We start from the raw sequence: 16128 nt of genomic DNA, 5'->3' as shown, positions 1-16128 counted from the left end.
AGAGCTGTACTCTGTGCAGTTTAAAAATAAGCCTACTCTAACTGCTGATGCTTTGGCATCTGAATTGAGATATGCTTAGGCATAAAATACACACTAGATTTCAAAGACACAGTACGAAACAGAGAACGTAAAATATCTCATCAATACTTTGTAATATTGACATGTGGAAAGGAGTCCTTTGCATATATTGGATTAAATAAAATATATTAATAAAATTAAAAAAAAAAAAAAGTAAGGGAACTGTGAAAACCACGAAAGGATAAAGTTTCATCACAAGAATCCCAAAAGGATTATGAAGTAAGGCCAGTCACTGATCAAACAAGGCCTTGGGGACACCAGGTGTCTCAGCCAGGCCACAAGGTATAATGTCACAAAAGACCCTGAATCACCATAACCACCTCTGTAATTGGTGATAGGAAACAGAGATTCAGAAAGGTGCCCAAACAAGCCTTCCATTGTGTTACAAGCCATAAAATGTAAAGGCCAAATTTTAAATATTACTCTAAGCACCTCACTTTCTTTCCTCTAATGGAGGATATGCCACTAATCCTACTACAGGCTAAAATTTCATCAGTTACTGGTAAATATTATTCAGTTAATCACTTTTAGGTTTAAGCAGATAAAATTTTATGTGTGAACACTCCGGGAGCACATAATAAATGCAAAGGCCAATGGGAGGTTGATGTAAAGGAGAGACCAGCAAACACATTCAAAGCTTTACTTGGCACTTATTCACTCAAATCAATACAACGAGTGAAGTAATTGTCTCATTAAGATACAGAAATAGATGCTATTACTCAAAGAAAATTATCCATAAATCTCAGAAAAAACTAACCTGATTCCCTTGAGCAAGCAACGTTTTCAGTCGGGCTATTTCAGCTCGGAGCTCTCGGATAAGTTTGACGTTGGAGTCCTCATTAATGGTAGGCTTGTTGATGATGTTTTTGGCTCTATTTGCATAGCGAAGGGTACTCAGGGTTTCTCCGTAATTGACATCAGCAGGTGAAATGGCTGTGAAGAATGAATTCAAAAAATAATTTATCCAGCAATCCAAGTTTCATTTAACACAAAGTTGGTTCGTAATTTAAAAGTAAGATTAACCCCAGGACATTGGATAGACATATATGGATATGCATTGCCATAGTAATGAATATTTAAAAATTATCTAGATTTATAGGAAAGGGTGTTCACTATACCAAATTAAATGTCATTTTGCTTTTCTAAAGTCTGGAATCAGCCATATAACCATTCCAAAATGAAATATGATATATCCACTATAGAGTTTGCTTTGTTGAAAATATAAAAAGAGGAGGATTTCAAGACTACTTGTATATTTCAATATTAAGTAGAACTTAAAATATTTTTAAAAGCTCTGACAATGCCAGTCATCTTTGTAGAAACCCAAGCGCACAATTTTTGACAAGAGTCAGAAGATCATTTTATTCTTTTCCTCTCAAAGTTTTAGTAAATCTCACCGCTGCCCGACCCCCAATACCAAACTTCATGGTTTAGATGACTATACAATTGCAACCAAATCAGATCCCTCACCTCCATAGTTAATGCATGGTATTGGTGAGAGGGTTAGGGAAGGGAGACACAGAGAGGGGAAGGAAAGAGGAAAAAAAGGAAGAGAGAAGAAGAAGGGTTAAGGAGGGAAACAGTTTGTGAATTCTCCTCAGTAATTATCTCCCCTTTCTACATTGTTTGCTATTCAGCTTCTTTCAGTTAATTGACATACAAATAAAGTATACAAATAAAATACACAGGCATACCTCATTTTACTATGTCTCATTTTATTGTGCTTGGCAGATACTGAGTTTTTTTACAAATTGAAGGTTTGTGGCAACCCTGTATCAAGCAAGTCTATTGGCATCACTTCATGTCTCTCACATCTTAATAAAGGTACGTCCATTTTCTTTTTTAGACTAAATTCTATTGCACACTTAACAGACTACAGTATAGTGTAAACATAACTTTTATATACACTGGGAAAAAATTCGTGTGACTCACTTTATTGTGGTATTTGCTTTATGGCAGTGGTTTAGACCCAAACCCACAATATCTCCAAAGCATGCCTGTATTATCATCATTTGTTACAGATATTCACTTTTTTTTATACTCAATTCTTAATTTTAAATTCCACATTTACCACTTCAATAGAAAAACAAAGTTGGTTATTTTAACTTTGTGTCCCTATAATGAATGGCATCTTATTACAACTTCCATATTCAAGAACACAGCAAATCTATGTAACTGGGAGTGGGAAAAACAATTAATAATGTCATACTGTACACTAGGCCACATTAGGTGATTTTCCTCAGAAAAGCCACTATTTCTTTTAAGGTATAAAAGGTGTTATTTCTTGATGAAACAATTAAAACTTAAATATTTACAGTTAATTTGCACAAAACATTGTATATTGAAGAAAAGAACTTCAGTCTCTTACTGGCAATCATGATAGTTTTAGAGTTTCCTCCAAGGCTATCTTTTAACAACCACGTCAGCACAGAATCCCTGTAAGGCACAAAAACCTGCTTCTTCTTTATAAGGGGGTTTGCTGCATCCTGAGATAAATCAGCTGTAGGTACGAAGAGGAAAAATAAACAATTATTACACTTTTTTCCTTCAATTTTGGTTCAGAAAATCTTGAGGACATTACCTCAGTTTGCAACACAAATCTTAAACTGAACTGCTTCTTGCTAATACAGTATCAGGAGGAAAAAGAAATGCAGGCGACAAAAACCTACCTAAGGCAGAAATGACATTCCCCAGGGTCACGAGGGATTTGTTAATGTTCCCTCCTTCCTTCAGTCTAACCCCGGTAGCACCGGTAGCATCCGCACGCTCACTTCCAGCAAGATCGACCAAGTGGATCTTACTCACAGTCTCACACGGCATTTCAGAATCAAACTTCGCCTGGGGTAAAATATAAGAGCAAATGTGAAGAGGTGCAAAGGGCCTTGATGTCATGCACAATACAAATTCTAATTATTTCCCACTCCTCATGGTGATCTCTCGGGGCAAATTATTTTCCTCCATGTGATTGCAAGGCTTCCAAATTTAAACTGAAAACAACGAAAGTCAGCTTTTAAACTCTTAAACAAATGTGATTTTTAAACTTTTTGAAGAACTATTCCGGCTCTCCAATCACTCAGTCATTCTTAGAAAGGCTCACTGGATCTGACTGTGGCAGGACAAGGAACTAGGCACCGAGGGACACCCAACAAAGAAAAGTATAAGTAAATAAGCAAATGGTATTGTTCCCATGCAGAATTCACAGCACTCCAAAACAATGCCTCTCCAAAATATGATAAATGCAGGCAATTAGGTAAAAATATCGTTCAACTATATGATAAAACATTTTGTTTTGTTTCACAAGTATTTTTAAGAAGTGAAAATCTTAAAGACTATACTCTTTGCTTCTGAATTCTACCAAAATTTTACTCTATCAAAGACTTTTAACCTGTTTTGGACCAAAATGCCAGAAAGAATTACCATATTCTGACAGAAATGCAAACCTCTTAGAAACTGAAGACAGACATCTCCTCATCAGACAACAAGAGAAAAACCAGTAAAACCACAAAAGTAGAGATAAAAGAATGGAATCATGAAGAATTTAATGGGAGTTGTCTGACACCTAGAGAATTTTTCATTTTCTTTGCTCTCTCATCCCCTTCATTAATAAAATTCTGTCTTTCTGCCAGGATGTAACATGCATCCAATGCGTCCTATCTTCAACGCATGTAAGGACATCCCCAAGCTCCTAGCAAATGCTTCAGCCCTAAGAAGACCCTACATTTTTGTGTTTATCTGATCTACTGGCCTAGGTATTAAAATAATAGTTACCCTCCATAATTTCTACACATACACTCCAGATCGTAATGAACTCTTATGCTAGCACTTAGAAACGTCCATTTTCCTTTCATGTCATTCTAATAACCATAATCAGCATAAGCTGAGCAAGTGCCACAGAGCGATAATGCACCATGTGGCTCACTCACCTTGGCCTCCAGCTGGTCTGACTCGCAATCCATTAGCTCCCACAGAGTTTGCCACGATGAAAATTTTTGCTTAATTAAACACAGTGCAAGTTTGTTGTGTTGTTTTTTTTTTCTTTTTATGTCTAGAACAGGGTGGGAGCCTGCTAAATATTCCTTAAGGGTACGCATCAGGACATTTCAAAGAACTGTGACTGTAACCAGAGAAAGTCAGCACACAGCACATGTTCAACTCTAATTAACAAGAAAATGACAGCCAGTCACCTTAGACTGCTGCTGCTCCTCATTCAACAACCATCAGTCCTCAGCTGGAGCTAATGAGAAAGTAAAGACATGGGGGACGGCACCTGCTAGCCCCACAGCTGCCCTCACCTGGGTGAACTTGATGGTGAAGATGGCGTGAGACCTGCTACTGACGTCGTTCATGCCTGTCGCCGCTGTGGTACGGTTGATATTTCCTGCATCCATAAGCTCTTCTACATCACCATAATTCTGTACTAAATGTTTAGATAAATCTGAGAAAAAAGAAGGGGGGGAGAAAACTCTAAAACACAGCAAATGGAATAAGAAATTTACCTCCCTGAAATAATACGTAACTCTACAAATATACTGACCCATTTAGAGATCTTGTTTCTACAGCAGCATGGGGTTTATCACGCAGATTTGGGAGCTGGGCTGCCTGGTCTCAAATCCCAGCTCAGCTACTTACCAGCTGTGGGCTTATATAGTCACAGGCAAGTGTTCAGCCTCACTGTAGCTCAGTTACCTCATCTGATAATGTGTTTCCCCACACAGGGTAGTTAGGATAAACGTTTGTAGTTATCAACAACTTCATTAGTATCAGCTAGAGCAGGGAGAAGAGAAATGTAAAGGTACTATCTCTTCAAAACCCCAATGGTCATGATATCCATGGAAAACCTATGTTACGGGTTGAATTGTGCCCCACCCCCAGCAAAAAATGTCGAAGTACTAACCCCTGGTACTTATTTGGAAACAGGGTCCCTGCAGACGTAATCAAGTTAAGACGAGGTCATACTGGATTAGGGTGGAATCTAAATCCGAACCAATGTCCTTATGAGGAGAGAGATTTGAAGATACAGAGGAAACACACAGAAGAAAGCAAGTGAAGCCAGAAGCAGAAATTGGAGCCATGTGGCCAACAAGTAAAGGAGTGCCAAGGACTGCCAGCAACCACCAGAAACGGGAGGAGGCAAGGAAAGATTCTTCCCTAGAGCTTCCACAGGGAGCACGGCCTAGAGGACACCTTGATTTCAGACTTGTTAGCCTCCAGAACTATGAGAGAATAAATTTCTGTTGCTTTAAGTCACCCAGTTTATGGTACAAACTAATAAAATCTAAAAGCATGTTTTAAATCCTCTTTAAAGGTATATGTTTTGAACATGTATGTGGTTCCAAAGTCAAAGGCTAAAAAGGTGTACTGTGTGAAAGCTCTCCCTCCATCAGTCAATCCAGTTTCTTGACATCCTCCCAGAAATATAATCCACACATAAACAGTCAATTTACATATATAAAAAACTATCATTTCCCCCTTTCATCCAAATGGTAACACACTATGAACACTGTTTTGCACCCTGCTTTTCCCAAGTAATAATAAATATTGGAGAACACACTGTATCAGTTCTTAAGGTAACTCATTCATTTTTATAACTGTACAGCATTCAATTGTATACATGGACCATAACCAATTTAACCAGTGCAAACTGTCTCCTAAAGAGACTTTAGAGTTTGTTTACATTTTTCTTTCCAATCACAAATAATGCTGCTGCAAATAATCTTATACAGAGTTCTTGATTATGTGTGAATATATTTACAAAATAAATCCTTAGAGGTAGAATTGCTGGTTCAAAGACCATTGGTAATTTTGATATTGCAAAACTGCCCTCCACAGGAGACAATTTAAACTCAGAAGTAGCAATGTATTAGAGTGCCTGTTTCCCAAGACCAGACCCATTGCTGCCTTTTCAGGTTTATTTATAGCTGCTAGGAAAGGGTGACAAAAGTAATCTCAATCCATTTTTATTATGCTTTGTCCTTATAATAAGTGAGGCTGAGCACCCTTTCCATCATTTAAAAATCATCCGTATTTCCATTTTTGTGAGAAACCTATTCATATCCTTTGTTCATTTCTCCACTGGGTTATTGAACCTGTCCTTATTGACATACAGGAGCTTTTTATTTATTAAAGAAATCACTCCTTTGTTTGAAATTTGAATTGAAGATATTTTCCCCATTTTGTCATTTGGCTTTTTAGTTCACTTACAGTTTTTATGCCAAGCAGAAAGTATCATTTTTTATTATTTCAAATTTAGTATCTTTGGTTTTATGGTTTCTGAGTTGTTTTTGTTTTTGTTTTTTATGGTTTCTGAGTTTTAAATCAAATTTTTAAAAGCCTTCCCTTCTCCCAGTTTCTGAAAAAAAAAATTAACCCAGGCTTTATCATTTTTATTTCATTCTTATATTTAAATATTTGATCTATTTGCCACTTATCCTGCCATAAAAACTGAAATATGGTACCAACTTATTTTTCTTCTCCCAGACATCTTAAATATCCATATTTCCCCCACTGCTTGAATAGCACATTTATCAGAAACTCAATCTCTATAAGTATCTGGGTCAGATATCTGAATTTTTACCGTTTGATTATTGTGTCTGTTCATATACCAGCTTTATGATGTGCTACCTGATAAGATAATTAAAAGGAAACCATAAAGCCACATGTTAAGCTAAAAACTATTAACAGTAATAGCTCTATTTCACACTCTGCAAAATAACTACATAGTTGCAGACCTTGCTTTGAGCATAAAGCATAAAAGTTCAGTTGAGAATTTAATAAAATACAGAGTGGTGCACCTGATATCAGCAGGTAAAAAAGGCAACCAGAGACCATGACCAGTTCCCAGCCTAGCCGCCAACAAGACACACACGAAGGACAACAGCCACATGGAAGCACATCTGGGTGTGCAGTTCCTGCAGACCAACCATTAGTCAGCCCCCTTTCCTCACATATCAAGCAGGGTTCTAGAATGCAGGGCAAGTGAAAATTAGTTTCACTACAGGGATGGCCTTAAATCCAGGCTACTTTTCAAAGAAAATAATTAGCAAGAGTCAGCCCTTGAACCATCATTACCTGTGGCATTCCTTACAACTGTATGAGGCATATCACAATACAAATGTAAAGAACCCCAGCACAGGAAACTGCAAATACTCCTTCTAGCAGGCAAAAGGTCTTAGAATATCTTATCATATATCACCATTACAGTCCATAAAAATATACTGCTAGAATGCAGTATAAAATTCAGTCAACATTAACAAACTTATGAAAATCAAAACAACACAAAAAAGACCAGAGACAGGTTTGCTTATCTTGGCTGAGAACATTGGAAAACAATTTTCCAAAGAGTTCTAAAACCCAGGGGAAATCTACTGGCAATCCCCCAGGAAATCAATAAACACCCAGTAAAGTATGAATTTACTGAACAAATATTGTACAGTTACAGCTCATATCAATTTGTTACTCTATTAAAACGCCAAAAATAAACAAATTTTTAAATTCCACTATTATACTACATTTCATTCTTTCAAAAGCATTATTTTTACATAAATTCCCAAGATGAATAGACTGAAATATTCACTCTTACCCTCAACGTAAGGTCCTTCTTTTGGATGTTCGCGGACTCTTAAATTGAAGGTTTTGGATGACTTTCGCCTAAGTAGATCTCTCACACGTTCATTATAAATTTCTAAGTAGCTAAAAATTTTAAATAGAATTGAATTCAGAAAGATGCTTTCCGACATTAATAACATTAATAACAACAACAAAAACAGGAGAAATCTACATTTCTGAGTGGTAACTGTATATGTAGTACTGTGCTAAGTACTTTATGTAGATTACTCTACTTTATTTCTACAATAATCCAGAGGTAGGTGCTAACCCCATTTAATAAGTTAGGCAACTGCACTTTAAGATGACTTAAATAACCTGTCCAAGGCCACAATGCAACTCCAGGTAAAGCAGACATGTGACCTATACCGCCACGTCTATCACTGTACCACTGAAGACACTGGCTCCCAGATGTCATTCCAAAAAGGAAAAAGCACCTCAACCACCCAAGTCACAGATTAGACTTCTGTGATACTACCAATATAGAGAATGACACAAGCCTTAGTCAGGTGAAAGAATAAGGCAAATGAACTGGGTAAACATTTACAAAAAGCTCACTGCATTTGAGACAAACATACTACATTAGTTTCTGACCAAGGCGGGTTATTTCAACCAGCCTCCCAAATTCTAGTCCAAATTTCACCCAAGAAAGTCACTGAAAACTTAAATTTTTTTAAGCTCTATTTCCAACTACCATAAATATAGGAGAGGAAAAAAGGCAGAATTTTTCTTTAGGAAGTTGAAAGTTTTAACCATTCCTAATGCCTTGGCTACAACCAAACTGTTGCTCAGGCCAAGGGTCCTACCTGACTTCCGTTCGAAAAGATGCTTCATCCCATCTGGTAGTTTCATTTATCTGACTGAAGAGCCCTTCACAGATCCGAGGTATTAAGCCAGAATCGTCCTGCAATAGCAAGCAGGAATGCCACAGCTGTCACTTAAAATAAAAGCAACCAATGACTAAATATACAATTTGCTGGCATGACCAGGAGCCCAGGAACCTGCATGCCAACCCCAATCCTAGCACCCTGGCATCCCAGACATTCCATTTACCCCTGCCAGGTCTGCTTCTTAGTCTCTGAATGGAGAGTATTGGGCCTTATGATGTCCACATGCTGGGGCTTTGATCATATTAGGTTATCCGTTGTTAACCAGTTAAATTAGGGCTTGTGAGCATAAAGAGACTTGTTATCTAGCTTTCAAACAAGACATTCTACAGCCATAGATTAAATATTAAAAATATGATCTGACTAAATGAACAAAAAAGGTGAAATATACACCAGGAGGCAAGAAATGTCAACAAAATCCTATTAAGTCTTCAAAGTAGTAATCATTTCGTTGCTTAAACTTAGGTGACAGGATCATGTTAATATATGTAGTACATCCATCTTTAAATGAACTATCCCTCATCTTGTATTCCTAGAAAGGAAAATTTTAAACGCAAATCCTCTGGTAATACCTCCACATCTACAACATGCCACAGGTTTCAACAGTCTTTGTACACTGAATACAATACAGCATAAGAAAAATAAAACATACTATCTAAAGCTGGAGAAAACAAAAAGAAATAATGTTCCTACAATAATATTTAGTTTTTATGTCCCCATATTTTGGGACAAGTAGAACATTAATATCTGTTAACCTACACAATATAACTAAGCTCCCTCTCCATATATAACTGGGTAAACTTTATACAACTCTAACTCTATATAACTCTGACATTTTATGTATTTGCTAGATATATGCAGTACCTTTCCACCAAAGATTTATATTTTTTATTTTTACATTTTTTTTGGGCAAAAATGTTTTGAATCATTTTAAAAAGAACACAGTTCAGTAATTTTATTCAAACTGTTGTGTAGGCAGAAAAGAAGAATAAATTACTCATGAGTCCAGTGTATTTTTTTGATAAGATTGTAAGGCCTTTAAAAATAGAAAATAAAGTGGGACTGGCATCCATTATTCATGCCTATAAACTTAAAAATATTTCTAATTTAAAATCTCTCTTAGGAAATTTAGTCCAACTTATTACTGAGTTTTATCTTATTACTAAAGAATGATCAGAACATGAAAACCAAGTTACTGCAGACCAAGTAGATAAAAGAGATAATTCTGTCAGTTCAAAAAGAGATAATGAGAAAATTTCTTCCCACCCAGTATAAACAACGTACAGAATTTCCCATCATAGTGTATGACTTTCCCGATCCAGTTTGTCCGTATGCAAAGACACAAGCATTATAACCTTCAAATGCTGATTTTACGACATCTGTGCCAAGAGTTTTGAAAACCTGAAAGCCAAAGAATACACAAAAGATACAATTACCATGGGTTTAATAAAAGCATCTTCAATGTTGACAATATTCTTGAATGCTATTTTTATTTTTTAAGAATTATACCATATAAATAAATCACTGCAAAATTGAATTCATAACAAACTATATACCCCAGTTTACTTAAAAAGTAAACTTTTTAAGGAACCAAAAGGCAACTCCATTCTATTTTTAGTTAACAAAAAATTTAAGTAAACTGTTAATAAATATTAATAAGTTAATCAAGTTTCTGAAATATAAAAATGTAAACCAGTGAAAGTGACAATCAAGTCTAGAAGCAAAGACGATTTTAAAGCATGATGATTTACCATTTAAGGATTATATAAATTTATAAACTTATTCATTCTTTCAGGGCTTACAGTAACTAAATATTCAAAACCTGAAGGCTGCAACAGCCAGAAATTATTGCCCAAACCATGCTAAATTAATGCTATCATTTTAAGGGCCTAGCTATGCATCAAACTAAATCTTGCATCTCTGGAGGTTCTCATGTTGCTGAGTGATAGGCTGGGTATGGGTGAGGCTGGAACTGTTGGTCTCCCCAATGTCATTGTACAGCTATTTTTCCTTATTTGGATATTTGCCCATGATTGAGAGGGTAGGAAATAACCTGTATGGGGCCTGGGACAGCATCTTCAACAGCCTGAGTGCATGTCAGCTGCTCCACATAATTTCAATCCCATAATTACACTTTAGAGAGTGAGGACACGGGGTGGGGAGGTTTGAAGTATTAATACTTCACTAGCACAAATGATGCAAATAAGGCAAATCAAGATGTAAGGGCCATCCTAGTTATAAATACCTGAAAAGGGGACTAACCAGAGCTTTCCAAACTCTCACAAGCTTTCCAAACTCTCCTGCTCTCTGAGACCAGCAAAGTAAGGGTACATAAACACCTCCCTGCTTCAGGGAGGCAATGGGAGCTAAAAAGATGGCAACAAACAAGAGCTCTATCTAGTCAGAGCCACAAAAAGACGAGGTGTACCTAAGTAGGGTCACCACCATCCAAGATGGCAGTCTCAACAACCCCTGCAGGGGTGGTCAGTCTCTGTAAGTGATGCCAGGGTAGGCAACTCATGAGGCCCCACATGATAAACCAGAAATTCAAAACTGTCAAGCAGCCTAGAGCAGCAGATCTCAAATTTTGCTGCACATCAGAATCACCTGGGAAGCTCTAGAATGTCCTAATGTACCTCAGACCAATAAACAATCCCTAGGAATGTGAACTCTGGAATCAGGACATTTTGTAAATCCCCAGGTGATTTCAAAGTGCAGCAAAATTTTAGAAGTGGCCTGGAGCACAGATATCTGCCATACCGCACAGGAAACAGAGTTGATTCTATGTGGCAGGTCAGATTACTGTTAGAACTTGCACACTGAGGCCCACATCAGAGTCCCCATAGGTCATCAGCTCCATTGCAGGGACCCAGGCCTGCCTGCTGACCCAAACACCACACTCCCAAACAGGGATGATAAACACAGGCCATGGTGGTCTCGGGTTCACACACACCATCCCTGCTAACAACACAGCCTGCCACCCAAAGATGAGATCAAAACACAGTCAGGTGGACTTTTCAGCTTTCCTCAGGCACCATCTTCCTATCATCTTGTTAGGACCTGGTTACCTCAGACTCATCAAAGATTTACAAACTATCATTTCAACTGAGTCACTTTTACAAAAGGCCAGTCTCACATTCTGAGCTCATTTTTACCCATTTCAGCTTCAGAAACTGGTATTCTGATCTTATCCTCAAATTCTGATGACTTACTCAACTCTCAATTGTAATAACAGCTTACAATTTCTGAGCACTTTCAATGTGTTCATGTGTTGATCCTCACTGAAATGCTACAAGATGAATAGTGTCACTGGACCTATTTCTCAGATAATGAAGCTGAAGGCGAGATGAGGTGAGTGAGTGGCAGAACTGGGATTTGAATCCAGGCCTTTCTGACTCCACAGGACTGGACCACTACGTGTCCTCTTCCCACCCCTCTAAATCAGCATCCAGATCCAATCTGACCTGGAAGGACTTTTCCCAGGGTTCTGTTAAGAAGCAAAAGCTATCTCAAGGAGATATGCACTCCAGATCACCAATATGAGGTTCCTTTTCAATACCGTGTATGGAATATAAGGAGAAAAGCTAAATATTTCCCCAAGTCTCTCTAATTAAACGGCAAAGCAAATATTTTTGCTATTTCATAGAGTTCCCTGGATAGAAAAAAAAAACCTTCCATAAACTTCTCAAAAACTAAAGAAAGGCGTTTTGCTCAGAGTTTTGTCTGAGCTAAAAACAAAATCATGGAAAAGACCATATTTAAACCAAACCCAAAGGTTTTTTCTTAAGAAATTCTTCTCTATGGTTAAAATCCATACCCATCCTTTTACTATTATTTTATTTTCCAGAAAACTAACCCAGGGGAAGTTTTCTGGACTAAGGCAGCTCGTGGTGGGGAGGGGGTGTGCCTGGAGCAGGTGGACATGTCAAGAAAATGCAGGTCTGGAGGTGCAGAAACCCAGGCACCAAGAACCAGTGGGACACTGCCCCATCTCCGGGGTTCTCAGCAAGGAAAACAGGCTGCCCCATCCACAGCTTCCACATGGACTTATTTAGCTTTATTCTACCACGAGGTATAAAGGGAAAGTCTGCTTAATGATACTGATGACCCGCTCTCTCCCATGGGATCACAACCCTACTGATATTCCCCACCTCATCTCATTTCCACAAAGCCACCTTTCTGAGCAGAATTTTTTTCTGGGGGGGGAGGAGGGGTGCATGGTCCAGGAATTGAACCCAGGTCTCCCACAAGATAGGTGAGCATTCTACCACTGACCCACCATGCACCTTCTGAGCAGATTTTAAAGCTTATTTCCAGAGTAACCCAACAGCATCGCCGAGACCACACTTGAGAACTGCCCACAAGGGGGCACTGTTAAAACAAAGACTCTCCCACCTAGCTAATCAACTGGGAGATTTTAGGTTTAAGCTTCTCTAGGGGTGAGTCAAGGACATGGGTGCATCAAAGCCTCACTTACTTTGGAGTTTTGAAGAACCATTAAGAAAATCTGACCTTATTTAATGATCTTTGATTTACATGAGTGTGAATTTTAAATTGTTCATTTTTTTTTCCAATTCTAGAATTAATTTGGAAGAAAGAAGCATTAATGGTAACCTCACCTAGCATTTCCTTAACATCAAGGGAAAGTTTACTCGAACTACAGTAATATTCAGGCTATATTTCCCAAGATGCCTTTCATTCAAATTATTAAAAAAAAAAAAAAAAACAGCACCACACTAATTAAGCTTTGCATCTTTCCCTGTTTCTACTAGGATACAAACGCCTGCTCACTTCCTAAAATGGCAAGTGGCATCATTAACCTGTGGTCCATATTCAAAATTAAAGCCCTTTTTAGTAACAGTAGGTTATAAAATTAGGGATGGGAAAGATTACCTTCTCATTAATGGAGTGTTCAAAAAATAGATATTACTCTATTTATTAACATGTGGTTCTACCAGGAAGTAGTTTTACTAATTTATCTCGGGGCTTTTCTCATTTTGTAATTCAATGAAACTCTTCAGGGTCATTTACAGAGAGTCAAAGACACCAAGGGATCTGAAAACAGATGCCATATATCCACCTAAAACTTTAATGCTATCCTATGTACTTTTCATAATATAAAAATATTTCAAAATTCTGGCTATTTATTTCTAATTCCATAAAAGCCAAACTTGTCACTGTTTTCCTGATCTTGATGCAGGAAACTGCATCTGTTCCCATAAATTACCCACCATTTGTAAATAGACTCATTCCATCAACAAACCTTTAGTGAACATCTGCAGGTACCAAACCTTGCTATCACACAACACTCAACATTTCTCTATCACCAGGCTTTCCCTTAGCATGGTTCCATCCCAAGAAGACCTCAGATTCAGGTAAAATGGGGGGAAAGCCAGCCATAATTAAGTAAGTTAGAAATGGAGACTGTGCTGCTTTGAAAGGATGTATATCCCCTAGAAAAGCCATGTTTTAATCAAGGTCCCATTTCATAAAGGCAGAATAAGCCCTATTCAATAATGTATGTTTGAAACTGTAATCAGATCATCTCCCTGGAGATGTGATTTAATCAAGAGTGGTTGTTAAACTGGATTAGTGGCAACATGTCTCCACCCATTTGGGTGGGTCTTGAGAAGTTTCTGAAGTCCTATAAAAGAGAAAACATTTTGGCAAGTGAAAGAGATTCAGAGAGAGCAGAGCAGAACGACAGAGCCACGAGAAGCAGAGTCCGTCAGCCAGCAACCTTTGGAGATGAAGAAGGAAAATGCCTCCCAGGTAGCTTCATGAAACAGGAAGCCAGGAGAAGAAGCTGGCAGATGACTCTGTGTTCACTATGTGCCCTTCCAGATGAGAGAGGAACCCTGACCGTGTTCACCATGTGCCTTTCCAGATGAGAGAGAAACTCTGACTGTGTTTGCCATGTGCCCTTCTCACATGAGAGAGAAACTCTGAACGTCATCGGCCTTCCTGAACCAAGGTATCTTACCCTGGATGCCTTATATTGGACATTTCTATAGACTTGTTTTAATTGGGACATTTTCTTGCCTTAGACCTGTACACTAGCAAACTAGAACAGAGATCTTTACAACTCTTCATTCATCCTCTGATGAAGACATTTTGAAGATCACTACAATGAATTTCTTTTCCCCTTAAATTCCCTCACACCCACCACTTCATTCCCATTCCTAGTAAAGCCAAAATCTGAATTCCAATATCTATAACATTCTATTACTCATGAGACTACTAGCTACCAATGCTGGCTAATGTAGTCACCTCAACACCACAGTCATCTTCCTTCAGTTGTTCACTCACTGACTCATTTATTCATTGAATACAGCTGGCCTCTCATCTGTCATTTTGAATACACCATACTTTTTCTTTCAGACTCTTAATACTTTCCAGTGGCATTCCCAACACCCTCTCCATCGGTCCAGGATCTCAGCATTGCTACTTATATAAGTTGTATGAATTTGAGCAAGTTGCTTAAACTCATCGAGCCTCTACAACAAAGGAAAATGGAGCCAATATTTATTCATTCCATTCCCATGAGGATTCAATGATAGCATAAATGAACACCAAGCTAAGGATTCTTATCTCCATGTTAAATCAGAGAGACCTGAAGTGATTTATTTTGCAAAGCCACAGAGAAGTTGGTAACAACCAGGAAGAAGGCCTGCAATGAACCCACATTCTTCCCGACACTGGTACTTTCCCATAATCCCACTCTGCTCATTCCCAACCCAGAGAATTACACTTGTCCTTCAGCTCACAGGAAACCCCAACATCAGCATCTTAATCTCCAGAGAGGGCCTTTGTGTCTGTTCTTCTCTGCCTATAACATGTCAAGAGTTTAGACCATAAAAGCCTACAGGGCAGATTTCTTGGACAAATTCCAGCATCTTTCCAGGTTTTAGAGGGAAGGATCCTGGATATTTCTGAGAGTCCATCCAAGCAGGGGAAATGTGACTTAGATTTTAAATCTATCTCTTAAAACTCCATGCCACATAGCATTCAAAGGTAAGTGGCTTATTTTCATAGCTTAGCATCATATTCCCTTCAAAAAAACGCTTAATTTGCAAGTCTGATTTTTGAAATAATCAAAAGTTATGAACATCATGCACAAAGGTGAAAAAAGAAATTTACTTTTCGGGACTGAATTCTTCCCAGATTTAAGATACAAAGTCCTGTTTAACAACCAAAACACTAAGTAGCAAGGGCTAATTTTTATCTATTACCTACAGGAAATAAAAATAAGCAAGATGAAAAAAATAAATAAGCAAGATGATTAAAAGAGTTTGAGGTTAGGCATGATTTTCTCAGTATGAAAAAAATCAACAAAGATTTTTAAAATATTGTACCATTTCTTGTGAAACATAATCTGGACTTTTTATATCAGCAGAGTAAAAAGAAAAGTCATAGGTGAAGGTCTTGGTCCGTTCTCTTCCCGAGTCCCCAGTCCCTCCTTCTGGTATCTAGAGAGAAATGATTAAGAGAAAAACAATGTAAAGCGAATGGTAGCAATAATGCAAAGAATACTATCATTTGACAAGTGAGCCAATTCAGG

The 16128-nt window shown here is 37.8% G+C and overlaps 1 protein-coding gene across 9 annotated transcripts in view; it reads right to left on the bottom strand.

Moving 5' to 3' along the window:
- Positions 1-16128, bottom strand: part of KIF16B (kinesin family member 16B) — a 370689-nt gene that overhangs the window by 307258 nt on the left and 47303 nt on the right. For 6 of the 9 annotated variants that reach the window (XM_077115060.1, XM_077115069.1, XM_077115078.1 and 3 more), the window contains exons 3-10: positions 15923-16036; positions 9834-9968; positions 8487-8584; positions 7658-7767; positions 4371-4513; positions 2748-2916; positions 2447-2578; positions 836-1011 (exon numbers count right to left, since the gene is read on the bottom strand). In XM_077115060.1, coding sequence (XP_076971175.1) covers positions 836-1011; positions 2447-2578; positions 2748-2916; positions 4371-4513; positions 7658-7767; positions 8487-8584; positions 9834-9968; positions 15923-16036 — 1077 coding nt within the window. The remainder of the gene's footprint in view (positions 1-835; positions 1012-2446; positions 2579-2747; positions 2917-4370; positions 4514-7657; positions 7768-8486; positions 8585-9833; positions 9969-15922; positions 16037-16128) is intronic. The other 3 variants (XM_077115063.1, XM_077115075.1, XM_077115081.1) reach the window with 1 other exon arrangement.

The sequence above is a fragment of the Tamandua tetradactyla genome, chromosome 1 (genome assembly GCF_023851605.1).
Source record: "Tamandua tetradactyla isolate mTamTet1 chromosome 1, mTamTet1.pri, whole genome shotgun sequence".
Classification (NCBI taxonomy): domain Eukaryota; kingdom Metazoa; phylum Chordata; class Mammalia; order Pilosa; family Myrmecophagidae; genus Tamandua; species Tamandua tetradactyla.
This window is presented reverse-complemented; position numbering and strand designations above follow the sequence as displayed.